The sequence below is a fragment of the Pocillopora damicornis genome, chromosome 13 (genome assembly GCF_964200805.1).
Source record: "Pocillopora damicornis chromosome 13, jaPocDami1.2, whole genome shotgun sequence".
NCBI classification, from domain to species: domain Eukaryota; kingdom Metazoa; phylum Cnidaria; class Anthozoa; order Scleractinia; family Pocilloporidae; genus Pocillopora; species Pocillopora damicornis.
Window position 1 is genome coordinate 18,147,288 of NC_142682.1, and position 27,939 is coordinate 18,175,226.

The following is a 27,939-nucleotide window of genomic DNA, read 5'->3' on the forward strand; positions in this document are numbered from 1 at the left end:
CTATACTCTCCCACCGACGCAGCACCACAGTTTCTTTAGAAACTTACCCCTTCTTTCGCTCTTAATCTGAAATTCTCTTATGGGACTGGAAATGAAGAACTTGATTGCGTGACTTTGCGTGACTCGGTATCACCTACGTGGACAATATGGCGGACAAACACCGCGCTAGGAAGAATTGGAGATGCACTTTAGAAAGGGCGGAAAAATTCATTTCCTCGCAATATTTCGCTGATGTGAACTTGTTTAGTAGGTAAATCTACTGCATGGGTGTTGGTGTATTTTGCTAGATTCATTCCTGCTACATCATCGTTCGTTGCTTTTCAGATTAGTAATCAAGTATTACAGTATCTGTCAAACCACTTCCCGTACTTGATATAGTTATACATTTGATATACTATGTGGATCTATTGAAAAAAATAAAACCTGACGTTCTATTGAGTGACCTACGGGATTTACCGCCAGGTTTAAATTATTTAGTACTATTTGTGAAACGAAAGAAGTTTGCGTGCTTCTTAAATCCCGCAATTTCCAATAATAATTGAAAGGAAACTGCTTTTATTGTAATGTTCCTGGATCCTTTTTTTTTATAATCATCCTTTACAGCTTTAGAGTCTCAGACGTATTTATTTAAACGTAAAACATGTATTTTGAGTTTGAATGAATAAAATCTTTGACTCTGATATGACATTGAGATTTGATTTTCTATGAGCAGGTATTTTAATTAAAGCAACCATGGAAATAGCCACTAATTTACTTTTAATCTGGAGCTGATTATTTACTCTTTCCCCAGGTTATATCCTAAGAAACTGCCTGTAAGTTCCCTGACTCACTACACAGCTCCTGGAAGAGTCCCATACAATGAAGCTGTTTGTGGGAAGTTCGCAGAGGCACAAGTGGGAAACAGTTATGGTCCTACGTGAGTCATGATCAACCGCTGACTGCAGCAATTTACTTTAGTTAGTTCAGCTAATGTACAGCAGATTCTTAGAGAAGAGGAGTGGCCTGGGGCTAAGTAGGTTTCAGATCCAGTATATTTGGCCGATAAAAAATATATTTTAGCATTTAAAAATAAAAGAACACCTTTTCTGAGTGATGAACCCATGGTTAAGGCTCATCAACTTATTGTCAATGCTTAATCTTAAGCAAAAGCAAAAGAAAAAGCAAAAACTCAATTATTTAAATCTAAATTAGTAAAAATAAAATAAAGAATCAAGGCATACTGTCATTTGTGGTAGATAAATACCAAGGAGACTTTAGAAATGGGGTCTGCTTCATGATTAGTGGATTGAGTCCAAAGTTGGTTCAGATTAGCAGATTTACCTATATTTGACCCCAAACCCCTCCCTTGATCTTATATCCAAGATCGACGCTTTCACTTCCAAAATGTATTCTTAAATCCAACTCCTCACCCTCCTTATACAGGTGGTCCACTCATTGGTTCAAAGTTGTCATCGACATTCCAGAAGAGTGGACAGGAGAAATAGTGCATTTCAGATGGAACTCTGGATCAGAAGCTATGGTAACTTAGAACTCAGATATTAATTTTCTTATTTGATTCAATTGTTATATTTAGGAGAATGATTCAATGGTAGAAATTCAGTGCTGAACCCTTTGACTCCAACATCTGATTGTTTATTCTTCCCTCAAGCTGTTACACATTTCTTTGTAAATTAGTGACCAGAATTTAGAGTTTGATCAAGATAACAACTCCTAATGGATAAGTTTGAGTAAATCTCATTACCTGTTTGCCAGATAATGTATGGAAATTATAGGGAGAAGTTAAATGTTAATCACTCCTGGGAGTTAAAGGATTTAAGGTCTTAAATTTGGTAGAATTTCATCAGTTATTTATTGTACAACTCTGTTAATAATTTTTATCAGTAGTTGTTGATAATAACTGTAACAATGGTAAATATAATTTGTTTTAGGTGTGGCAAGAAGGAAAACCCAAACAGGTACATGTCAAAAAATTCACAGTAAGCAAGAAAAAAACTTGGCTCCGTAAAAACTCAGAGAGCAAAATATGTTTTTTACCAGGTACAATTCACTCCCAGAGTTTAAAGTGTGCTGACTTATTTATTGGTATTGTTTGGTATTATTTGCATCACAAACTGCAATTTGAGAAAGAGGCACTTCATGTAACCTGTTTTAAGAACGTATAAATATGTTATCTGGATAATGGTTCTAGGGGAGGGGATCATGACTGTCTTCTGGCCAGTTTTAGTGTCTGCTAAACATATTCCTCTTCTAACTTGGTAATTTATTTTTCAAAAGTATGAAATGGGTACCAGTAATCCTCCAGGTTATTCCAGCCTATACCACTGAAGGTTAGGCTTTTTCTGTTGTTGTATGAAGCAACCACAGGGTGTAGGAGTATTTTCCCCTCCATCCCTGTCATGAATGACCCCCTTCCCCCTGCCCAGCATTTCATCAAGTTCACAATTAAGTGTCCATTCATACTCATGAGTAGAGAAGTGCTGTTAGGGTAAAGTGCCCCACCCAACAACACAACAAAACAACAAGGGCTTGAATTCACACCTTTGGATGTACAGTAACTAGCCAATCATGGTCTTCTTTCATTATGTCTCATACTTTTATATCAATTTGTGCAATGCATTTTTATTCTATTAAAAAGCTGCTGTCAAATCTGATAGAAGTTTTAGCAAGATTCTCATAATTCTATTAATTTTTTTCTGTATTCTGTAGGGCCTAACAGGTGGAGATGGACATCAACAGCGTACAGACTATGTCCTCTCTACCAAAGCAACTCCTGGAAGGTACACATGAGCAACAGAGACATTATTAATTATTTTATGTGAAAATATCTATAAATGTGGTTCCAGGACAGTGAAAAAGGCAAATGCGAAAGATTTTCTTAGAGCGCTGTCAGTATAATCTGGTTGAGATTGTTTGTTCTCTTGTTTGTTTGTTTGGTGTTGTTTCACTTTCTTCTGTTTTTTTTTTTTTTTTACTTTTTATTTTTTTCTGTCTTGCATTTTTAGCCTGAGAGGGGATTTGAATGTGGAAGGCTCCAAATCTCTTTATTCTTACCAATTGGTGATTGCTGTGAGAATTGCAATGCTAACATTTTCAATGATTTATATTTGTGGTTGTTGTTGTTCCAAAGCTGTACCTTGTACGTGGAAATGGCTGCCAATGGTATGTTTGGTGCTGGAAAAGATGGCCTGATAAATGCACCGGACCCGAAAAGACATTATACGCTGTCCATGGCTGAAATTGCTGTGTTTGACGCTGAAGTTTACGAAGTTTTAATGGATCTTACTGTTATCATTGACCTGGCCAAGGTGAGAGATGAGTTGAAATAGCAAACAGGCGAACAAACAAGTAAAGAAAGGAAAGAACGAACAAGTTTATAATCAAACGCACAGTCGAATAAACGCACGCTAAAACGAAACAAACCTTAACCCTCTAAACCTTAAGAGTCACCAGCATCTAATTTCACCTTACTTAAATACTGCCGAACCATTTATTAAGGTCATGAGAATAAAAGAAATAATCGGCATCCTAAGAAGCTTTGATCTTCAAATGAATTCTCCTTGTCAGTTCCAAAAGACGCATATAGAGAAGAGTATTCAGAATATGGATACTGATGTTAGGGTGTTAAGGGTTAACAAGCTGGGGAATGAACTAAAGGTTTTGCAATCGAACCAGAGACAAATGAACGACCAAAAACAGTCAAGCAACAGTTTAACGTTAATTGAACAAGGAATGTTCATTATCCTGTGTAACTGTCTACCGCCTCACCACTTCGGCAAAAATGATGTCCAGGTACAATTGGGGTCACATATCCGGCAAAAGGCCGAATGTTTTGGAGAGTGCTTCAATTTTTTTCTTCTTCACTGACTGTTTGATTTAAAATTGGACCTCATCAATTAAAATTCCTGTTAATTCTGACTCGAAACTATACAAACAAAACTATTGTTTGTTATCTCAGTTCTATCCGCTACCACTGTGCCCCTGTGATAAATCTTTCGTTTACCCCATGGTAGAAACTTTCCTAGCCGCCGTTTGATTTTACTTTGACCGTTGTTTATTTCGCTTCGCCAACAGAATCTCTCTCAAGAGAATCCGAGAGCTTTCCAAGCTCTGTACACAGCAAATGATATTGTAAACGCTTGCCAGAATTTGTCGAATGATGGATCACTTCAGAGGTATAGCGCGGCTGTTTATTGTACGGTCAGACAGAGTATGCTCAGGACGAGGTGGGGAGGGAGGATACTCAACAAAAGTTTTCAAAGGAATGTCCCCCCCCCCCTCCCCGAGTTTCAAACTGTTAACCCTTTCAAACCACTTTTGACAAGAAAACTAGGTACACCTGTTACGCAATCGTAACTGATCAGCCGTAGTAAGGCACTATTTCACATCAATTAAATTTTTACCTCTCTATGTCTCTAGTCAGAATTCCTTGCATGTGTTGCTAGTTATCTTTTAGTGAAGGAGCATTTTAGCCAGTTCCAGGCAATTAGTTAGTATAACGGAGCGAAATTATAAACGGCGCAGTGGTAGTGGTTGGGGTCAACTTTACGCGACTCAACACAAGCCTTCCTCGCTTTTTGGCTCCACTACTATCGTGCCGTTAGCTACTGTTCTTCGTTTTACTGACGAACTGATGTCTGAAACAGGCTAGATGCATTTCGTTATAGTTTACGATAGGAAGTACTTCCCGCTCGGACTAATTTGCCTCTACATGTCATGAAGGACATTTAACAAGAACTGTAAAAGTAGGAAAGAGATGTTGCCTTACAACCGCTTGTAGTTCACTGATTTGGTGGAAGAGATGTTAATTTATCTGTTTTTTTTTAATAGTCTATGATTGGTTCTATCCATCCTTATATAATTCATTTCGTTAGGACATCATCCAATCCTTGGTCTTCAGTATAGGTTTTGTATTTTATGTTTTAACTCGTCTCATTAATGTTGTTACTTAGAGCAAACTCGGACCTTTCACCTAACTGCGAAAAGTGCTCTCTTTGTGAGAGAGAGACAAATTTTTGCCCTCCCACTCCCAGGTATAATATATAATAGCATTCTCTAATGAGCTTTTTGCTCGTGTTTTTGTTGCCTCGGTTCCATGCAGAGCTCACGAGATCGCTACAAGATTTTTCAAGCAAACTAACGGTGAATCCCAGCACCAGGTTCACGCGGTCGGTAACTGCCATATTGACTGTGGTAAGCTGCTTCATCTGTCTGCTACTCTTACATGTACCACACATATACTCATTACTGTAACCCTTTAACCCCTGAGAGTGAATGGCATCTAATTTCTCCTTACCATATCACCACTGAATCAGACATAAAGGTCAGGGGAATATAGAAGCTGATCACCGATTAAAGAAGCTCTTGATAATTAGACAAATTCTCCATATCGGCAACGCGGGGAATATCTAGAGATTAGGGGTGAAAGGGTTAAGAGGCGTGGTGTGACATGAAGTCAGGACTGGGATAAGAGGGAGATCGGAAATAACTAAACCTTGATTAACTTCCTACTTTTTTTCCCCATTCTTAACGTATATAGGACCAACTCTCAAAAATTTAGTTTGCAAAATTCGCTACTGTGGCTAACCTATCTTTATCGATATCTAATTGATAGTCAAATTACACTGATTTGCCCGTCGATGCCGCTCAACATGTTCTTTAGGTAATAGTAGATTGAGTTAAAAGCAATGAATTATTATTATGTCCAGCATGGTTGTGGCCTGTTGCTGAGACAGTGAGGAAGTGTGGGCGAAGTTTCGCTACTGCTGTGCGCTTGATGAAAAAATACCCTGACTTCAAATTTGTTTGTTCACAGGTTTGCTTTTAATTGTTTATTTTGTTTTTGTTGAAAATGTACTCATTAACTCTTATCCTCCTCCTCCTTCGCATCCCCTCCCCCCCCCCCCCTCCAACCTATATGTTAGTTACTGCTCAATTTAAGCCAACACCAAGTCTCCTTCTGTGTAGTTACAGTGCCAGCGCCTTCTTGGTTTTGTAAGTGATGTAAGTAGCATTTAATCCTATCCGGCTACTCTTAATCCGTCGAAGGACCTAGCAACCAAACTGAAACAACAACAAAAATAACGATGGAAAGTGAAACTGAAAAATCTCCTCACAGACTGAATATAGACCTTCATCCCTTACGTCTTTCTATCCCCAATGTTTTAACATTATTCCGGTTACGTTAGCTGTAGGACAGTTTTTCACTCATTTAGTTTTGCAGCCTTTGATTGTGTCCTATATTTTGGATCCCAGGCGCAGCAACTGGAGTGGGTTAAAATCCATTACCCGACTTTATTTGAAGAGATTAAATTATTTGTTGCCAAGGGACAATTTATCCCTGTGGGTGGAACATGGGTTGAAATGGTAAGAAATCTCTTGAGTGCTACTATTTGTCAGTGTATGCAGGTCATTTAAAGCCTTTGAGGTAATAACAGATCATCGAAAAGACAGTCAAGTTATTCAATATCTTGCTAGCAAACCCAGTGACGGTTAATATAATTCTTTGTTGTGCCTATCCCAGGATGGTAATATTCCGAGTGGAGAATCTTTCATTCGCCAGTTTTTAGTTGGACAAGATTTTCACCGGAAAGAATTTGGGAAAGTTTGTCAAGAGGTAGGTATAATTAAACTAACAAAGAAAATGAATGTACAGAAAAATGAATAAGTAGATAAATAAATGGATAGATCGTAAGTGAAATAATGGATAAATAAATAACGACATCTATACATATTTTTAGTATACTATTGGAATACCCGACGAGTAGAGAAACGGGAGGGGAATGTTACTTGAAAATTAGCCCGCCTTTGTATTCTGGGAAATTTGATTCTGTAAATACAACTCCCTAGTAAGAGATGATGAGGAAAAAAAGTTTTCTTTCACAGTTAGGGCGTTTGACGCACTGCCCAGTCCATAGCAGGATCTTAGGTAGGCTAGGTAGTGAAGACGCGCCGCGGTCTGCAAGGAAAAGACCTGATTGGAAGCCTTGTTAGGGCACAATGTTTGGTTCTTGGAAAAGACAGTATATTGACGTTACCTCCTTTTGTGACTAATGTTATCTCACTTTACTTTGTTGTTGTTGATTCTTGTCAGTTCTGGTTACCAGACACATTTGGTTACTCTGCTCAGCTGCCGCAGATTATTCGCGGAGTAGGAATGAAGTACTTTCTAACGATGAAACTGAGCTGGAGTCTGATAAATAAATTCCCTGTAAGAGACCTTTTTTTGTTTTGATTTGTTTTTGTTCTTTCACCAACTGTCCCTTGCTCGTTAGCCAAAGTGAAACTTTGCTCACTTTTTCTGTTCTTGCTTTGTTGTACTTTGTTTGTTTGTTTTTTTTTTTCCAGTCAGTGGTGTAACTGTGTTCATGAAGTGTCTAGTATTGATTTCAAAAGCTTACTCGTAAATTCTAGCTTTATTTTTTTTTTCATAGTTTCATACGTTCTTTTGGGAGGGAATTGATGGATCAAGGTACGTTGCTATTTATAGCAATGTAGACGAGTGAAATAGCGGGGAAGCGCAATAACGGCGGAAGTCATGAGAACTAAGCTAGGCCCCCGCTTTTCTTTTCCGTGCGCACGCCCTTTTGCTCGTTTCTACATTCTACCGAAATCATATTATGTAAAGTCTCTGCTGTTAAAGAATTTTTTAAAAAGATTCTTGAGAAGCTAAGAACCATCGTCGACAACTGTATTTCTCTTTCTACAAAAAGAAAGTTTTGATGATGCTCTTGTTAGGGAAGATGGCAGTTCTTCCAAAAAACAACTCATATACCTGTGGGAGACATAGTTGCCTAATGGCTAGCACGCTGAATTTTGGTGCAAGGTGAAGGAAGGGGGGCAGGGGGGAGGAGGGGCGTGAAGGAAGGGGGGCAGGGAGAGGAAGTGTAATCAGGTTTTGAATAGCAGTACACTGAGGTAGAGCACAATAGCAATACTCCCAGTCGCGTTATACGACGGAAAGGATTACCAGGATTACTTTCTTCGTTTACGACTAACCCCTTAACTTAATGTATCCCTTATTTTCTCCTTAATTTGTTGTGGACATTCGGCTGTATGGCTGCGCCAGCTTGTGAGTCCACAATACTTTGACCACTGTGATGACGAATACCGTTAACATCGACGTCAAAATTAAATTCTGGGGTCATCCATGTTTGAGAGCTGATAAAGGGGTTGCGTGGCTCTTTGATGCAAGCAGCGTTGTCTGTACCCTCAGCGACAAGGGCAAATTCACCAATCAGATTGCCCCATTACTTCCAATTGTGGTAAAATAACTCGGTGATCTTCAAATTACCGGTATTCTATCTAACTGTTCTTTTGTTTCCCTCTTGTTTACAGGTGTCTTGCGCACTTTCCTCCCGCAGACACGTACGAGTCTCGTGCAAACGCTGCTGATGTAAGTCAGTGATGTATACATCTTATATAAGTCACATCTTTTGCTCACGCTTCACGCTTACCGCATTAAACAAATATGCGAAGGATTGCTTTAGACTCAGCTGGAGTCTCTTACCACACAATTTTGAATTTTGGCCAAAATTACATCTTTGCCGAGATAATCATTTACTGTTTGAGCTCTGGTTTGAAGACGAAGCCAAGAGAAAGAATGGATTTTAAATTTACTCCCCCCTCCTCAATTACTAACTGGTTGTCTTCACAGCCGCCTTGTTCTCCCCTTCACGGTCCATCTATTTTAATTTCATTGTAGTGATGATTTCTTCCCTATGCTTTTTGAGAAGATTGCCAGAATCAGATTTGTTTTTGGTGTTTTTTAGTTAGAAATGTTTATCTCTATAGTCAGAGCGATACGTTTTTCTTTTCATTTCAGGTTTTAAAGACAGTAAGGCAACTGAAAGACAAAGGGCAAACTCACGCCAGTATGCTGTTGTATGGCCATGGAGATGGCGGCGGGGGACCCACGTGAGTGACACCTGAGCCATACGATTTTGTTTTACCAGTTTATGAATAATTTTTAAGTCTACGGCTGCAATACTTGTCCTGAGATACGGCATTCAGCAGTCTCTTTAAGAAAATAAACCTGGACCTGATCAACGCTAATCCTGGGTTAAATATAAACAAAAAATTAGATGTTTTCATGTCTGTTAAATCAGCATATTACCGAACGTAAAATTTATGCGAACTTGTGCCCTTGCAGTGAGGATATGTTACAAATGTTGAAGAGAATGGAAGATGTAGATGGCTGCCCGAGGTATGAGTTACTATGATTTGTATTTCATAGTTCTTCTGCATAGATTTCAGTCCGTTTAATTCTAGAGTATTACATCGCGCAAGTCATACCCTTACAATATGGAATCACTTTTTTTTCAGGGAAGCGCGGGCGGAAGGCGAGCGCGAGGACGATTAGCCACGCGTTCGAGCTTGTAACTGTTTGATTGTTCATGATGTGATTTTCGTTGTTAACTGACTCAGGGTGAAGCTGTCAGACCCTCATGAATTCTTCCATTCCCTTGAATCACGTGACGGCGGCAAGCTGTGCACGTGGGTTGGTGAGTTGTACTTGGAACTCCATCAAGGGACATACACCACGCAGGCGCAGGTGAGAACTGATAAAAGAAAAAAAGAAAAGAAACATATAAACAAACAAACAAACAGTGCTAATAGTTTTATTTACATTCATTGCTTTAGATTAAACGAGGAAATCGCCAAAGTGAATTCCTTCTTCATGACGCGGAACTCATGGCAACTCTTTCTTTCATTTTGGGAGGTTACAATGCGGGTTAGTTTTTTTTCCTTCATTTCTTCATTTCCTAATTAAAAAATAGATTGCTTGGGAGCAACTGGCGTTGTCCATTTTCTTCTCGATAAATTAATCTATCAACAGATTAACAACAGTCAACTGATAGCAACGAAGGGTTAATGTTGGGATCAGGCTAGGGGTTGATGTGTAGTTTCTCAGAAACTGTCATTAATTCAAATTAGATTTCAAATCTCTTTTTTTTTGTATCTAGTTAGGGAAATGTCAAGACTTTAACAACCGATAAAACTGGTTGAACGCTTGTTTTTCGATATCTGGTATTTGCAAACCTTTGTATGTACGTTATATTTATATCTAGGTCTGTGATAAATTTCAGTTAATACAACTTTTAATTACTTTTGCGATTGATCAGAGATCTTTTTTTCTTCTACTTTTTGCTCTGTTTATCAGAATTTTATCCAGCTGAAGAATTCCTTAGGATCTGGAAACTTATGCTTTTAAATCAGTTTCATGACATTTTACCAGGAAGCTGTATCAAAGAGGTAAAAATGTCAACTTCTCGGCGTGTAATTCTTAAGCAAGGGAAGTGAGTGATACAATCTAAGGTCTTTTCGTGTCATTTTGTGTCATTGTCATTTAAGCTCTCGCACCCAGGGTGACTGACGCGTGTCACCACCACAGGTCCCTGTCACATGTCACTGTCATTGTTACATGTGCTTGTTAGTTACTGACACGGGTCACTTTCACTTAAAGATCTCTATTGCTTGTCACTGACATTCTCACATAACCTCTTCACCATAACGAACAGATATCACTGTCGCCATTACTTTGACATGTCGAAGTCACCCTTTGCAACTCTTCATAATGTGTTACTGCTTGTCACTGCTGCATGTCATATTCAAAATCCGTATCACTGTTGCTGCGCATGCCAATTAGGATTTAGTGTTCCCTACACTGAAAGCACTTGAAAATATCAAGCTTCTAAAGAGAGTTTCTTCATGTAAAAACCTTTCGCTCTTCATGTTTAGGCAGCCGACGACGCTCTGGCAAATTATAGAGGTACTTTTCTACTGAAATGAAAACTCGTATTTTATTTAAATGAGCCACATTATATGTCTGCAGTGTTACTAATGTTTAGTTTCACAACGAAAATTTGCAGAAATTCTTAAAAGTATCGCTCGCATTTTCGACGACAGTTGCTCAAAGGTTATATCTCAGGTATGAAATGAACCTTTCACTATCAGATGTGACTAACCATTGTGATCTCTCTTCATCTTGCAATATCAACACACCATTCATCAAAGATGTGATTAGAGGGGTGGATCCAGGAGTTTTATTGATAGGGATGAAGGGAGGGGGGGGGGGGGAAATGTAAACTTGAATTCAGTAAACATATTTTTTTGTTCACATTCTGTCTTAAATGAGCTAAGAAATATTTCAAGATAAGTGAATTTTAAGTACTTGATATTGAGGAGTAACATGAGATCCTGTCGTTGCACGAATTTTGGTGTCAGACAAGAAATAAAAATCCGATCGATCAGATGGGAAGGGGGGTCTGGACACGCCCAGTATCACCTCCTGGGGCAAACATTGCTATCTTGTTATAGCTCCGAAGCCTTTTCAACGTTTACAAAGACATGTATGGCAGCTTAAGGGAGAATTTCGAATCAGATGATGGGATCAAAGAGCACCTTTAGCTGGAAACTATCGGTCAAACCTTTGTATTATCAGTATTGTCTGCAAAATTATTCTATTCTTATATTAATTTCTCTGTTGTGATGAATTTATTTACCCAATGCCCCACTACACACAACAAGAAAGGTAGCCATCGTTATGCGCTCACTCACTTATTCTTTTCGATAAAATACAGTTGAACTCTGGGGAAGAAAATTGCCTGATCAAACCAGTTCTTGTTAACACGCTCAGTTGGCCTCGATCTGAAGTAGTAACCATTCCTAAGGAATTGTGGGAACGCTTATCTGCAAACGAACAGTCGTCCATGAAAACGCAGAGATCAAAGGAAGGAGAAAACCTTGGTGAGAGTAACACAATGCGATGCACCCCGGAGGATTAAAGCCCTAGACTACCACGAGAAACAAATCCATTTGATTGAATAGGAAAGCATCAACATAACTCTACAATTTTTTGAATACCGCGGGACCTCATTGGATTTGCTTTCAAGCGTTGAAATAGATCTCTTCTTGCCGCCAAAGGTTTTTTTTTTAACCAGTTCGGTAATTACATTTCCCCTTTGGAATTATTCCTTTCCATTCACAAGTGCCTCTCTTTTATAGGAACTTGGGGAAATGACTAACTAGTCTCTTGTTTTTTTTTGTTTTGCACACCTGAAAAATTCTGTAGCTTGTTTTACTCATCTTGCTTACTATTCATCTTGTTTCAGTATCGGTTTCTGTTTCAAGCACGAGCATATCCAACGCAGTTGAAACAACGAATGAATTCCATCCAGTTTCTGTATCATTGGACGAGGTTTGGCTAAATTCAGTTTAGAAGTTTTTTATATTGCAGATCCTAGAAGAATGTGTCCTTGTGGTGAACAAAAAGCCCTTTTCAACTTTGTATTGTAAATCTAAAACTGAAGTTGTTACACAGGCCTATCTGAGCAAAAGTAAATATTACCAGGGATCAATGAGATCTCCAGCAAAAAAAACAAACGACCTAAAGCACAGGAAAACGCGAGTTAACATGTCGAGTCTGGCTGTATTCCTAGTGTGTCCATTTAGCAAAAACGTGCTTAATACTTCAACTCTTAAATGAGTTTTTGACCCCAAAAGCCTGTCTTCTTGTATGAAACTTGACAGATGATGTGAGCTTTCCAGTTTTGATTCAGCATAGCTGCCCGGGTAAAGCTGTCTTGTTCAGATTTTTTTATTTTATGTTTCAGACACAGGGATCTGTCACATTGGAAAACAATTTAATTCGAGTTGAATTGGTCCGAGGGGGTCTGGTAAGAAGTCTTGTACACAAGGCGAGTGGCAGGTAAAGGTAGTCGTAAGTGCACTGAAGACAGTTGCTTGTGTCTTCAGTCATTCATTAAATTTTAACGGTTTACCGGGGAATTTGGCACGAAGTTACAAATAACAGTGACCTCACAAACTTATTTTTTTTCTTCACCGTTTTCAGGGAAGCGATCAGCCCAGGGTATTCTGGAAACCAGTTTGTCCTGTTTGACGATGTTCCATTGTTTTGGGATGCTTGGGATGTGATGCCATATTACTTGGAAACGAGGTTTGTTTAAGAATTAAGAGAAACGAGAAAGAAATGGCCGAATTTTTATTCTACACAAAATTTGATTGTATGCTCTCACTCTCCATGTTAGTTTACTCTACTTGCTTAATGATCCTTCTATACTCAAATAACTTTAATAATGAACGAGCTAACGACTGAAAAATGACAGTGGTATGGTGGCTGGAAGAGCAATGTGTTAGTGGGGGAGAATGGGAACGAAGGACAGGCAACCACGTTAAACAGGACTAAATATTATGTTCCGAGTCTCATCCATCGCTTCTAACCACCTCGACTTTTAATACTTACAGTAAAGAATGAGTAAAAGTGTGGTGATTGTTCTCGGACAAGTTCAAGGAAAGGCTCAGTGTTCACAAAACAGGGCCAAGCAAGTAATTATTCAGTTTTGTCGGAATAGTCCTGACGAGTCTCGCTCTCCTCGATGACGTATCTCAAATGAAAATTTAGTGATAGTGATAATAGTAATGATAATGATAATAATAATACTGATGATAATAATGACAATAAAAATGATGATACATGTAAAAAGGATTTATAGTGATAATAACGATATACCTGATAATATCTTGTTTTTCCAATCGCATTAGGAAACTATTACTTCCAACATCCTCTGAAGACTTCAAGATCTTGGAGGAAGGGCCGCTTAGAGTCTCAGTCGAGGTAGATATAATAGCTGTTACTTATTTGCGCTTACTTGCGTTTGTTTCAAAAGGACGTTAGACTACCAATTAAAATTTTGATTGGCTGACGTTGATATAGACCGCGTTCAATATTGCCTCAGAACATTATGGTTTTCGAGTTTGTGGAAGGGAACACAAAATTTAAACGTAAACGATATTAACTATGAATTAAGGAATATTATGTCGGTGATGCGGAGGAGAAATGAGGTCATACATGTGATAGAGCAACCCCTATTTGTGAGGAGGGGCCTGGAGTGAGAAGAGGTCAGTCGAGAAAGCTGTGATATCATAATTGTGGTGCATCTAACAATTTGTTATCGTTAAGCTTTCGACTTCCTACAGCCACGAGCTTTCCTAACATTTCTTTTTTCTTTTATAGTTCTCTATAAGGATCAGTAAGCACAGTTCTTTGAGGCAAACAGTATCTTTGGATGCTGACTTACCATATGTTAAATTCCACACAAAGGTAAATCTCTGGAAAAATTGAGGCATCTGAAGAGATTAAGTGAAGGCCGAGTAAGGTAAAGGAGAAGGGACTGAAGTAAGCATGATGAAGAGATCATGTTTTCGAAACAGAAAAAAATTTTCGTATTTCATCAGTATGCGTTGAATAAATAACATTTTCTGGCTAGATGAAGTTAAACCCAAAAAAATGCGCGATCGGCGCGACATACTTGGTTCTGTAATAACAAACTGACAGACAAGTACAAAAAGACGTGAAAATAGATGATCAGAATTAGTCGATAACCACAGTATGTGCAGCCTCGCACTGTCTTACGGTTTGGTAGCGAAGGCGAACACTGAATAACATAAATATAATATAAATAACTTTGTTCACTTAACTGGTTGACATCGTTTGGTCTATGTTTGGTGATGGAGAGATGGAGCAGAAGTTTCTCAACTCTATTTAAAAACTGTCGGAAATGTCTTCCATCATTGCAGGTTGAATGGCACGAGAATCGAAAGTTTCTTAAGGTTGAATTTCCCGTTGATGTTCACTCCATGAACGCTACGTACGAGATTCAGTTCGGCCACTTACAAAGGCCTACGCATTGCAATACTTCATGGGACTGGGCCAAGTATGAGGTAAGCAAATTTGTTTGTCTTACACAGTCTGGCCAAGTGCCGGACCATTCGCCTAAGCTGCGAGTCTATTTGCCAGGAAACAAAACCTTTTGTGAGAACCAATTTAAAATTGGGGTCATTCGACCCTCTAATAATTTTGTTTATACCAATGTACGTTATGAAGGGACGTGTTGATTACAAAATTCGACAAAGTGCTGAGAGACAACTTATGTCGGATCAGTATTCCATCCATGGGAGTTCCAACATCACTAGTCGCTTCTTATTAATGAATAAAGGGGGTAAGTTTCTGAAGAAACTGCGGTGCTGCGTCGGTGGGGGAGTTTAAAAGGGTAATTTGGTGTTATCAACGGAGTTGATAACGTACATTGGCCACCGTAAAGAGTTTCAAAGCTGATGTTTCGAAAGTTAGCCCGTCGTCAGAGCGAATGGAGTAATTGTGGGTTGTGTGTGGGTTTACATGCAGAAAATGGAGCCACGCTATTGGTGGGAATATGGTGACGAGAAAACAATAATAAATTAGTTGAATTCATTCATAATTTATCTCATTAATGAAACCGAATCAGGTCGGACACTGTTAGCCAAAGGGATTTTAAATGCAGACCTATTTTAAAAAATCCATTTACGAAAAAAGAGGCTTGAGTCCAAACTCCGTAGAAAATATGTATTAAACTTGTTGAGTGAACAACAACATTTTACTGAAACAAAAACTCCGAAACTTCTTAAAATTCCAAACAAAGGAGTAACAAATTCACGCAATTGAAACAAACTTAAAGTACGCGAAAAATATTCACGTCAGGTTTACAATGTCATGGTCAGAGTACTTTGACGTGATTGGCTGATTTGTGAAATCACGCCGCGCGTGAATACACAAAGAATACAAAGGGAGAGGGGAAGAGAAAAATTGCCACTTGAATTTAAAAACGAAGGAGATTTTCTACACTTATTATTTTTCTAATGTAATTTGTAATGTGCATCATTCAGAAAACCACAGTACAAAAATTTTCGGATATCACGGTGTGCTTTGCAGCTGATTGAGTAACGACTACATATTGATGTTATGAACATTGTGTCAGGTCTGTGGTCACAAGTGGGTGGATTTGTCCGAGCACGACTGGGGCGTGGCACTCATGACTAACTGCAAATATGGTTATTCTACTCATGGGAACGTCATGTACATCTCACTGTAAGTTCACTGTGTTCTCTCGTAACGTGCTTGAAAGTGCCACCCTGACAAAATTCGGTTATTATTTATGAAATTCTGAGTGATTTTCCATGGTTTCCTCGCGATGCGATGACAATCTAACATTTCTTCCACAGACCAGTTCGAAGTCTGTTTAAAGCTAATCCTGGTTGAACTTCATTCCCAAACTGTATATCACAGTAGCAGTTAAACCATCATTCTGACTGAAATTCGGGCTTCGAAAACTTCAGTTTAGGACTCTTCTTCAATCGATTAAGAGTGCACAAAGGTTTCTCTACTCCCCCTCATTTTCAACGACCTGTTCCCTTAAATTTTCATCTTCTGAGTAACTTTATACAACGATAACCAAAGAAACAGAATTTTTACTATCGTTGACCTTATTTACCAGGCTTCGTGCTCCTAAAGCCCCGGATGAGGAAGCTGATATGGGATCGCATGAGTTCTCTTATGCAGTTTATCCTCATACAGGTATACACCTTTGTTAATTTCGGATCGTGTCAACTTTTTAGACCTTAAAAGGCTGATGAATATTTAAAAATGTCTCTGTCTTGTTCTTTCCATCTTAAGGTACATTTCAAAGCGCTGGTGTTATTCAGCATGCTTACAACTTCAATCAGGCAATCTCCGTTATACCTGGTTCTGTTTGTGAAAGTGAGTGAAAACTTTTTGGATTATTCGTGTTCAAATAAGTGCCTGGAATCCAGTCGTCAAAAACCCTGTTCGCTTGAGGGCCGCTAAGACTGCGCGGGAAAATGCGAATGGGGCAAGGTACGATTGTTTTTAGCTTTGCATTTGATTGGTTGAAAGGATGGTGCGAGATTTTTGGACCAATCATGGAGCAAAGTTTAATAAAACCAAAACAATCTTGTATTTCTTTTGCCACTCAATTGAAAATAGCTCTATTGTGCAATGTATTAAACCTGTTTGAAAGGGACACTTGCAATACTCCAGCGAGATTTCGCTTAAACAGGTTTTATGGTCAGTGAATTGTGAAAATTGATTGATTATACCGAATACTGATAACTTCCATTTCTTTCCTTATTTCTATCTTCTACACTCTATGACATTTGGTCCTTTTTGTAGGAATTAAGGAAAGGTCCTTCTTTAACGTAGACAATCCAGCCGTGATATTGGAAACAGTGAAAAAGGTAAGGAAGTTGTGCGACGTACTAGAAGAAATTAATGTCCTATCCTGTTGCTTTGTATTTCATTTACGTCGTCTCGTGATCTTAGCTAGAATACCACAAATCGTGGCTTAGTGAAGATTTTTCTTTGTATTTATTCTCCTAATTTTTCAATGAAAAATTGAGGAAGATAGCTTGAATAATATTTGCTGTTCATTGTTTAATGTTGTAATCATTAGCCTTTGATTTTCACTAAAACTTCAATGTTAAAATTCCTTATGTTGTTAAATAGCAATCCGTTTTAGTCCTCTTCTTTCGAACCATCCTCGTTTCGTTCTTCTTTTTCTTTCTCACTTTATTGACTTTCTATCTTAACAATAAAATAATATTTTGAAGTTCCCCTGCCCTCCTCCATTGTAGGTAAATTTGCGTGTCGCAGAAGAACGACACAAAGGACTTTTCACGGACCTAAAATTGAACTGTGTTATGACTGAGAAACAGCCTAGGTTAACAGATAAATAAATTTGTTTTGACAGGCAGAATCAATTTCATCAGCAGCGGTTGTTCGACTTTACGAGGCTTTCGGAGGTCGCGCTCGTGCCAGACTCACGACTAGTCTTCCGGTCAAGAGAGTCGTAAGGTAAGTGATAGCGAGGTACTGTGGCAACCCACTAGCTTACATCAGAATTTACAGCTAGCCGTTCTTAATGTAAGAATCAATTTGGATTTCCTGTGTTCAAAAAAAAGTAAAAACAAAACGAAACGAAAAAAGAGACAAAAAAGACAGATTTTAGAACAGAACAGGCTTGTTGATACATGGTTCCAGAATTTATACAATTTTCAAAGAAGCACTTTAATCGTGGCAGTGTCGCACATGCGTACGAATTGAATAACGTGTAATCGCTACATTGTTTTGTTAACTTTTAGATATTTTATTTAATATTTTCATATTGTTTGATCTTTTAAATTTCGTCAAAGTTGATTATGGCCGGAAAGGCACTGAACTATGCACGATTGTTAGTTTGAAACTGATTAAACCACCTTTTTATCAACCGTACACTTTTACATTTACCTGGGTAGATTAAGGATGCGGAGTGTCGTAAGAGCAAGTCACTATAGTTTACATAATATGTTCTTTCATTTGCGAGCACTAAAACTGAGACGTCAGAAACTTCAAGATGTCCCAACGACTTCGCCTAAAAAAAGCGTTGATAAAACTTTAATTTCCATTCTCGTGAGAAGCCCGGTACCGGTGCCGTTTTCAACGACGTCAGACCTCTTAAGTATATCATATGAAGGTTGCGTTGAGTTTTTAAGCTGAAACGAAATGGGCCACGGGACGCTAATCCTGGGTTTTGCAAAGATGTTTTGCAGAGTACGGCCAGGGAATGTACCAAATTTTAAAACGCACGTGCACAGCTTTTTAAACTCGGTGTTTTCTTATTCACGTGGACAATTTAATTATCTTAAAACGTTCATTAAGAAGACAATAGCCGGCTTGAAAAGGCGTTGATTGTCTGTTTGATGTTCTATTTTTCGGCTCTTGTGATGAATGTTCACGGTACTTTTCCGAAGACTACATATTTTATATTATGTAAACAGTCAGCCAGTCAGTCAGTTTTGAAAGATTGGGGAACTTCCCAACGATTTTTACACTATACAAGATTGAAACATCAGTATCAATCGAAGGAACAAACTTTTTCACGGTGAAAGAAACTTATCGCTTAATTGTTAATTCATGGAAAGTTTTATCCAGTGACTATTTTCAATAAACGTCGACTGACAGGTGATAACGAAAGAGCAAGTGGATTAAATTTCCAAACTGATTTTAACTGCAAAGTAGCCTCTTTTGCAAATTTACTGGATAGTACTAATTTCATCCGATAAATGAAGAGGGTTCGCGTCTTGTGTTACGGAAAGTCAAAATAGGCAGAATGTAAGCCGTCGTTACATGAACCTAAACGAATTCACGTTAAGCATTGGCCATTGATGGCTGTAATTTTTGTCATGCTGTTTAACTTATTTCAAGTGATTAGTCCATCACTCTTGTTTAACCATTAACTGCCAATCCGGGTTTTACATTCTTGGCAAGATATTCTTCTCGCTGATGAATGCATTACTACGAGTTAACGGCAAACGTGCTTGCTTGTATTGATACGTTGGCCTGGCCCGCTTACAGAATCGAGTCTTTTACTTTATCCCTTAGATATTCCGTCAATATGTGTTCTAAAAGTTTTGGCGTTAGTGATTACCTCTTAGATGAAGCGCAAAAATGATAGTTGCTTTTCATGTCAGTCTATATGTAGCGTCTTTGTCGTTAAAACATCATTCGCTCCTGAATAATCTATGGGGTTGCCAAATATTGGTTTTCTCGTGTCTTTGGCTAGTTGATTGGCTGCAGAATGTTTTTCACTTAAATCTGCGTTCGCATTGCCTTTACAATTTCATGTCTTGCGAGTACAGAATATTTATTTCTTGCATTTACTGAATCAGATTGAAGATCTTCTCGTCATAAGTATTCTCAAAGATTTAGTTATGTTATTATTTCCCACAACATGCTACACGGCGCTGTCTACTTTTCGTCCAAAAAAAAATTTGTTTAGTACTAAGAGAACTCTGATACTGGTAATTTTGCCGTATCTTGCTGTTGGCCTCTGGGGCACCTGTCATCTGAAAATTATATTCTTTGAAACTGTTAAAAGTGTATTTAAATACTCTTTTACGATAGCCGATATCGCTGTAAGTCAGGAATCTGTGTCAAAATTCCACCTCAAATTTCAACCTCTCATCTAGAAAATTCTAAAAAAGAAGTAAATCCATCTGTTTATTTAAGCTGTTTCCCATTTTTGGTTCTCACTCCCCTTCGCGTTCATATGCTAAAGCTGCAAATCTATTGTACCAGTTTAATTTCCTCTGATTGAGAGCGCCATAGGGTTTTTTTGCATTGTCAACTTGTAAATTTGTAACCCTGGACATGGCGTGTGAAAAATGAGCTGTAAGGAATCATTTGTTATTCGCCCAACACTCGTTAACACCTGCAGCTCCCGTAGATTTTCAACAATGGCTTTAATTAAAATTCTTGCCTGTAGCAGGAAAGAGACGCAATTTGTAATGTATTTTGTTGGCGAGGAACGTCGACGTCTTCAAGTCGCTTATTAATACATTTCTGGTACATCTGATCTCACACCTTTCTTAAGTTTTGACTCCTTTGCAGGAGATCTGGCGATTTTCCGATCATAATTTTGCACTGGAGAATTCGCTTAACGACGCCACGTTAATAACCAGCGTGGATTGGTAGAACTTGGTAGTTTATTGCATCGAAGGCTATTTTTTAAAGCGATTGATTTACAACGACGTGTTTTAACTGTCGGGAGGCATTAGAAACTGAAATGTGCTATAACTCAACATCTTTCATCAACTCAAGTGACTGTAACGAAACAGTACCTCTTGTAAAAGAACCCTCATTTGGCAAGGTTTATCGACTGGTAACCACTATTCTGTTCAGCGCCATCCTTGTTGCAAGCCTGGCCGGCAACAGCCTGGTTGTTTTTACAATCCTTCGACAGAAAAGCATGAAAACTCCATGTAATTATTTTATCATGAATATCGCTCTCGCAGACCTCGGTGTTGGGCTGGTCGCGGCACCCTTACGTATTCTGGAAATATTTACCTCCTGGCCATTTGGAGATTTTATGTGCCGCTTTCTGTGGCCGATCCAAGATGTTTTTGTGTGTGTGTCCGTTCTCACTCATACTACGATTGGCCTAGAGAGATACAGGGCTATCGTCAAACCTTTTAATCCAAAAATATCTTTGCGGAAAACCAGAGTTATCATTACTATTTTATGGTTAGGATGTTACGGCGCCAGCGGAATACCACAAGCCTTTTTATTGGAACTGATCGAAGTTCTGCCAGGCTGGAGAATTTGCTCGCTTCAATGGCCTTCGCAGATGTTCCGTCGCTGTTACATCGCGTATCTAGTCCTTGTTTTTATAATGGTTCCACTGGCTGTTCAAACCTGTTGTTACATTAAGATCATCACTATTTTAAATAGGAAAAGAGAATTTGGGGCATCTACTCGCATCGTTTCCAAGAACAGCGACGAACATGAGAGACGGAAAAAAAATAAGCGGCGTCTTATTCGGATGTTGCTCACGAGTTTGGTTATCTTTCAATTCTGCTATCTCCCTCGCGGTACTTTGATGGTTATTCTCGAATTCCAGCCAGTTGAAGTTATAAGGAGCAGCCGGACTATAGCCTATGCAGATTTAATTTGCCTAGTTCTGTACTACTGCAAACATGTTGTAAATCCTGTTATTTTGTTTCTAATGAGCGCTGATTTTCGAAAAGCGTTTGTAGCCAGTATGACGGAGTGTGTCGGAAAGCCAGATCACAGTCTCTTTAGTCAACGGGAAAGCATCGGCCCAGAATCGCTTCAAGAAGCGTCGGTTTAGAACGAGTCGTTGATCGAATATTTTAATTTTGTTTTCTTTCGGTTGAGATAATTTGTAGAAAATCGCGAGAAATTCCCGATGGGAATAAAGGTAAACGTTTTGACTGGGGCTTGCTCACTGTAAGTTCAGTATTGTTCGAAGAATGAATGTCGCCATGACTGTACTCTGATGTGAAGAAAAGGTCCAGAGGGAGTGGCGGCTAAAACTGGCATTTCTAATGATTTCTAGTACACAAATTGTCTCATGCTTTTATGCGCGAGTACTGCAAGCTCCGTCGCGATGTTTTCGATTCGCACGAATTTTTTTTACGAACGTTTTAAAAAATTGATGGAGGAGAATTTTTGAAAGTTATATACAGCTGTCTCGAGTTGTGCCAACCCCCTTGTGCTTGAATATAAAATTAAAGTGTATAACAAAAATATGTGAAGAATAAATTTTTTCGAGAGGTATTCCTCTTTTAAGGAAACTAAGCAAATTAAAATGGCCACCAAACATGGAATGAGGCATTCTATAGGGCCTCTTAGATGCTATAATGAAATCCAGGAACAAATTTCTAAAGCAAGTATTTGAATCATTCAATGCCTGTGCCACTTACACTATTGTATTTAATCCGCACGTCTAAAGTGTTTCTCTCTCAATAGAAAAAAGTTTTCTTTTATTTGCAGACAGAACTATGAGACAAAGTTTACGCGTGAAAACATGTCGATAACATATGGAATCTTATTAATTATAAATCGCTTCATCGAATATTTGCAATTTATTGATAAACACTCCATTATTGTGGATTATAAAAACTATTGCAGACTTTATTTGTCTAATTTACGTTGCTTTTGATTCAAGGACACTTTCATCTTCTTAGTGCAGTAACAATTAATACTAACATCAGTATGCATATTCTCCATACTGTTCTCTATACAATTCTTAATGTGCTGACAAGGAGAATTTGTGAAACAATCTAGAGCTCCTTAAGTTGATGTTCATTTCCTTTATTCTCGTCGATGACGAAGGGGGGTCGTAAAAGGAGGATCAGGGTAAATGTTACCGTGACACACCCAAACTCATCCGATCAAGCCTCGCCATCTCCCCTCCCCCCCTCCCCCGGGCGAAAAATAACGACCGGCGCTCTCTGTTCATGTGAGGCTTTTGGGTGGCTCTTAATCTCTGGTACCCGCAAAACTGCTTGGAACGCAAGCTAAGCGTGTGCTATTTATGATGGTTCCCAACGGTTTTTGTCAATTGTGCTCTGATGGATAAGCACCCTTACCTTTACGAAAGGGTCTCAATGGGGTGATGGCTTTTATATCTTACAGTTAAAATTTTGCCAATTTTACTCTACAGTTTAAGGCTAATTTCTTTCGTTTCGGTTACCACAAGAAATTTTACGGTTAACTTTTCGGGACCAACGGTTACAATTTGTCGATTTTTATGCCCAACGGCTAATTTTTTTGCAGTTCTACGGCTAACGCTGAGTTAACCTTACGAGACTCTCTTTCCAAGGTAGCGGCTCCAAGAACAGACACGGTTACAATGAAGCTAATCTTGTGTTCTAATCGGTTGCCCGAGCGGACACAATGGCGAGAAATTTTTGTTGGTTTTTTTAGAGCGAGGAGGATTTCGTTTTATCGCCAACCCACTCCAGATTTCTTATTTTCCTTCCCCAGTTATAACCTACAGGTTTTCTTTTTTTTTTTTTACCATGTAGATGCAACCTCCTAGAGGTCCCAGATGATGGTGGTGAAGTTCCGTTGTCGCGTGGTCGAGTGGATCTTAGTTTTCGACCATTTGAAATAACAACACTGCTGCTCTTTTTTGAATAAAAGGCCCTCTGTCGTGTAGTTGAGGTAACCCAAGCTGTTCCGGCATATTTCACTAGGTAGTATTTCAGTTCTTTAGCTTCAGCCACATTTTTGAGACGTTTCCCGGCGCGACGGCACAGTGGGAAAAAGGTGTATAATCCATTAACTGTGCAAATATCGTTAATATTTTAGGCTCTCCCCTAGAGGGTATTTCACACCCTTCAGTTTCGTCTCTAACACCATTTAGTTGGTTTAGAGGTCGTGAGAACTTGCCAGTTAAAAGTTATTTAAGTTTACTTGCCGCTGGGAGTTTTAGGAGGGGGTCACTCTGGTGAAATTTTTAATTTCCTTTTAATTTTAAATCATTTGCGCTACGGACCTCTTTCATAAATGGCGGGCGTGTACATAAACCCCCCTATCTTGGACGATATCGTTTGAATAAAAAATTTTCTCGCAAAAGTGGGGCCAACAGGGCTAATTTTCACTTTCACAAAAGAATTATAATCCTGCCTATGCTTATGAAAAAGGTCTTTAGGTTCGTCTTTAGCCCAACACGTTCTTTAGCTGAAAATAGATGAGATTAGACATTCTTGTCACTTAGGGATTGTTCTACGTGTATAACATCCCATTCTCTTGCATAAGTTACCTCCAAGGTGAGGCATTTAGACGGGAGAAGTGCTAAAGTGCTTCTTTCGGGTATAAGTCGCAACATTTTTTCAAAATTGATATAAGATGTTTAGTGCCGCTCTCGCTAAGCGCGGTCCTCTCTCAAAATAAATGCTCAAAATGTAGGCGTTAATCGGGCTAAAAAAGGCGTATCAGTGCATAGCTTATATACCAATGAGGTCACCGATTGCCTCAAACTCGCGGGTATATCTCTAATTTTCATCCACCAACATATTGAAAACAATGCAAATCCGTGTGCTCGCTCAATTGCGCTCGTGTCAAAGACATTTGCATAACTCTGAAAATTGACCAAGATCTCCTGTTGACCGTTCAAACTTCGTTCTTTTATCTTCTTCGTTGAGAATTTTAGGTTTTCATAACAACTGAATAGAGAATAGATGGCAAGTTGTCCTAAAACGTTGCGTAAACGTGATCGATCGTGACGCTTGCGCGCTTGTGTGACTTACAAAGTAAACAAAGGTGATCGGAAGCGCTTCCTCGATAATTTTCGTTGAAATATCAGGTCATGAACTACGCAAAAATTGATGAATTTTTGATGTGCAAACTAAGGTCGAAGAGAAGGGTCTCCTCTGATCACGCTGGTATGAAAAATATTTCAGGTGAAGTTTCCATATCTTGTCTGTGAACTAACTGAATACATCTTGTAACTTGTAACAATTCCGTGAGCCATATTATTACAGTCGCTACGCGCTGGACAAAATCTGTGTACTTTACATTTTCGATTACTTTCCACACGGGTGGTCTAGCCAAAAATCATTTTTGGCTTGAGGCGACGCAAAAAAAGAGAATTGGAGAACAACTAAACTATTTTTGAAACATGTGTCTTAAACCCTTTTCATAGGCAAAAAATGAAAGAAAACGGAAAGTGGAGAGAACTCCTCTTAGCGAGAGCGGCACTTAGTTTACATACACCCGTTTCTGGCAAAATAGCGATGAAAACATCGTGTGAGAGTTCATACAACATTGAGGTAAATAGGAAGTTTAATACTATGTAAACGGGAAATCTTTTTTTTATGTCTTTTCATTAAACAGACGTTGAGTACCTTATTGTTTTTCTGCGGCCTAATGAAACCCTGGGGTCGAGCTGGAGATTTCTGGTGCTTTGCATTGTCATTGAGCATGTTTTCTTTGTTTTGTTTTGTTTGTTAGGATCACAAAGTGATGAATACCTCGGTGTATTTGCTGTTTTTATTTGTTTTGTATATACATTTGGCTTCTACTCAATGTCGGGTGGATTTGTATCTTAAGACAAATGATCAATGGTCAGCTCATGGCAGCTGTAATGTAACCTCATGCTTGACCCACTGAATAAGAAGACAACCCGATATATATTTTTTTTGACCTTGAGTCTTCCAATTGCCGTTGTACGTGCCTTGTAAGGCATTCCTTGTTATTTTTCTCAGCGGGTTTGCCCGCCCTAGCCCTGTCTGGGTTTCCTTTCGTGGATGTTATGTCGTGGCAATTACCTTCTAGCTACTTAGTATTAGATCAAATGTCGGCGTAAAAAATCGACATTTGGATTGGATTCGCCCTTAAGGCTCTAATTAGCTCACCGAAGGGAACTTAAGTGGGTTATCCTAGCCAACCCTTTTGGAGTTTTTTTTTTTTTTTTTTCAAAAAGAAAATAACTCTATGTTAGCGTATACAGCGGTATGTTGCTCGCACCAATCAAATCACCGCATTAGGGTATATATCTCATTCCAATCAGATTGCCGCATTGGTGTATGTATCTCGCACCATTCTTATCACAGCATCTGGATATCTTGCTACAATCACGGCGTTTGGGTATTATTTTCTTGTAAATGATGTCCTGGATCAGGAGGCTGTGCACAAAGAATGAAATTACTCAGAAATTTTGGGCTCATCGGTTAAGTGTAATGGTTTGTGGCTTTCGCGAAAGCCTCGTCGACTCAGGTCGAGATTTATCTGGATATGAAAGGTTCACATTTAAATCTTTTAAGTTAGAACGTATTTTTTCCGTTCCTTTACCCACAACGTACACACCAAACAACTTAAATTCCATCACCTACTATGAAAACAGCTTTTAAAGTCCAATCAGAACATACTTAATCATTGCACCACATGAACATTAGGCATTTTTTCACGTGCTTGAATTGTATTCCACCAATCAAATTCCGTTTTGCCACATAATACTTCGCTCTATCACGTGTCATTTCCTTGTAAACAATCTGTATTTTATCATGTATTCTAACTGCATTGTCCAACCCCACTGAAAAAAATTCACATGGAGCTAAATGCTACTGATATTGAATTGTCCACGCAACTCTCCCGCGTTTGACTTTTTCTGCCAATTAAGGTCTCTTTAAGTTAGCTTGTACTTAACCCAATTGCGTGTTAATTCCTTCTAAAAACAACTTGCATTTTATCACGTATTTCACACTCAGAGGGCAAAGTCCAGATAGGGAAAAACCAATCAAGGAGCCCTCTTTGAAATATTTTTCTCTTGCTCAATGTATCTTCACTTATTCAAGATCGCAATATATCTTTCATTGGGGTCTGTTAGAGGTACAACAGAGTTTCAGTTTGCTTTTCGTAGTAAAATAACGTGGGGTTTTATTTTAGAGGTAACAAACTGTAGACGAATAATTTTGATTTTCTCTCTGTTGGAGAAACGGCATCAGGCGTAGTCTCTTTTCGCAATAATTATTTGGTCTCGTCACGCAACGCGCTCTCTTTCAAAATAGAGGGCGTTGTGTGACGAGACCAAACGGCTGCGAAGAAGACAACAGTAAGCGTGGCACCGATGCATTTAATTTTTCTGTAGAAATATTTAGGCAATAGAGACAGTAGACCACATAATATCTGTGTGAGTTCAGGTAAATTAGGTTTTTTCTACCCTTCTTCGATATTTTCGTTTTTGAAACTTGTGCCCTTTTCGATGACAAAAATGAAAACATTAAGTACACACTGTCCCACCTCAACCCACCCGGCCAAGAAAAAAACTTGCATGCTACGCATGCCTATGTTTACATTTGATTCCGATCCTGCAAAGCTCTGCTTTCCATGGTTACTATCGGTGACATTCCATGGAAGCATTTCTGAGTGCTAACAACAAATATGATTGATTAACGAATGGTAACTCCAAACTCACGAACTTCAGTATGGCAGGGGCCAATTAGTTTCCCGCAGGGAAAATGATCACCAATTCTTAGCAGGCTTCGGATAGATTGGAAAAATATGTGGTTTAGGAATTTGAACTCACTATACACAGTCAAAACGGTGATAAATCATATCGGGCTTGATGCGAAATTAAAGCTAATCATAGCTTATCCGATATCGTTTTCGTGGCTATCTTTTTCTTTTTTAATTTGATCCTGAGTTAAAACTGTTAGGACTATTTCTAGCTCTTTTGACCACTCCCTCTCTCTTTCTTGTATAGATTTCGCTCTGAGCACGCAGACAAAATTGCTATTTACTGTTGGGTGAATGCACTTAGTGACCTCAGACCAAAAGATAAAGCCTGACAAGGACTTATCCTTCTAATTAATAAATTTTCTGCTGCTCTTGAGCCAGAACATACAAAGTAAAGACTAAATGACATAAATCCACTTGTAAGCGAGCTGGTTTGAGCTAGATTTTGGGGTATAAACCGCTTTTACTGCTAAGGAACGTCAACACTAAAACATCGTTGTCAAGAAACACGAAAGATTACCAGACTTATATTTAAGTTTTGATAGGAATCTTGATCTGTCGATAAGATTCTTGTTTTGCTCCTCCTCTGACTGCAATGCTTTTGCGTAAGTGGCCCCGAAAGTTTGCGCATTCAACATCATTGAACCATTTGCCATTAAAGATTATTTTACAATCGTGTATAATTTAAGGTATTTCCGGGTCTGAACGAACATACCCATGGAGAAACCTTTTGGGGCAAAAAAGAAAAAAAAAACAAAAAACACCAAGAACCGTGCTAATAAGGT

The 27,939-nt window shown here is 38.7% G+C and overlaps 2 protein-coding genes across 3 annotated transcripts; both read left to right on the forward strand.

Annotated features, from left to right (window-relative positions):
• Positions 1–93: 93 nt before the first annotated feature.
• On the forward strand, positions 94–25,048 carry LOC113673812 (alpha-mannosidase 2C1). 2 transcript variants are annotated; one of them, XM_089191443.1, is made up of 34 exons: positions 94–250; positions 791–916; positions 1,423–1,519; positions 1,929–1,955; positions 2,707–2,777; positions 3,128–3,305; positions 4,072–4,172; positions 5,099–5,190; positions 5,706–5,812; positions 6,253–6,363; positions 6,521–6,613; positions 7,091–7,207; positions 7,431–7,468; positions 8,335–8,392; positions 8,822–8,913; positions 9,149–9,202; positions 9,424–9,550; positions 9,640–9,730; positions 10,160–10,251; positions 10,738–10,768; positions 10,869–10,927; positions 11,580–11,745; positions 12,111–12,196; positions 12,612–12,706; positions 12,851–12,955; positions 13,561–13,633; positions 14,033–14,119; positions 14,596–14,739; positions 15,813–15,922; positions 16,329–16,408; positions 16,508–16,591; positions 17,024–17,088; positions 17,601–17,704; positions 23,221–25,048. In XM_089191443.1, exons 1-34 carry the CDS (start codon positions 147–149, stop codon positions 23,333–23,335), a joined length of 3,180 nt encoding a protein of 1,059 aa, XP_089047569.1. In that variant the 5' UTR covers positions 94–146; the 3' UTR covers positions 23,336–25,048. The 2 variants fall into 2 exon arrangements, with proteins under 2 accessions (XP_089047569.1, XP_089047570.1); XM_089191444.1 differs by having other exon boundaries at positions 103–250; positions 791–1,012.
• Positions 20,179–21,937, forward strand: LOC113674123 (neuropeptide FF receptor 2-like). Its single transcript, XM_027190600.2, has one exon. It carries the CDS (start codon positions 20,454–20,456, stop codon positions 21,516–21,518), a length of 1,065 nt encoding a protein of 354 aa, XP_027046401.2. The 5' UTR covers positions 20,179–20,453; the 3' UTR covers positions 21,519–21,937.
• Positions 25,049–27,939: the final 2,891 nt, after the last annotated feature.

Bases quoted from the DNA above. Each gene is read 5' to 3' on its own strand.
- LOC113673812 (XM_089191443.1), top strand. From the start codon at position 147: ATGGCGGACAAACACCGCGCTAGGAAGAATTGGAGATGCACTTTAGAA. The intron at 9,203-9,423 runs GTATGAGTTACT...TAACTGACTCAG, and splicing joins GATGTAGATGGCTGCCCGAG to GGTGAAGCTGTCAGACCCTC. The intron at 17,089-17,600 runs GTAAGGAAGTTG...TTGTTTTGACAG, and splicing joins TATTGGAAACAGTGAAAAAG to GCAGAATCAATTTCATCAGC.
- LOC113674123 (XM_027190600.2), top strand. From the start codon at position 20,454: ATGTGCTATAACTCAACATCTTTCATCAACTCAAGTGACTGTAACGAA.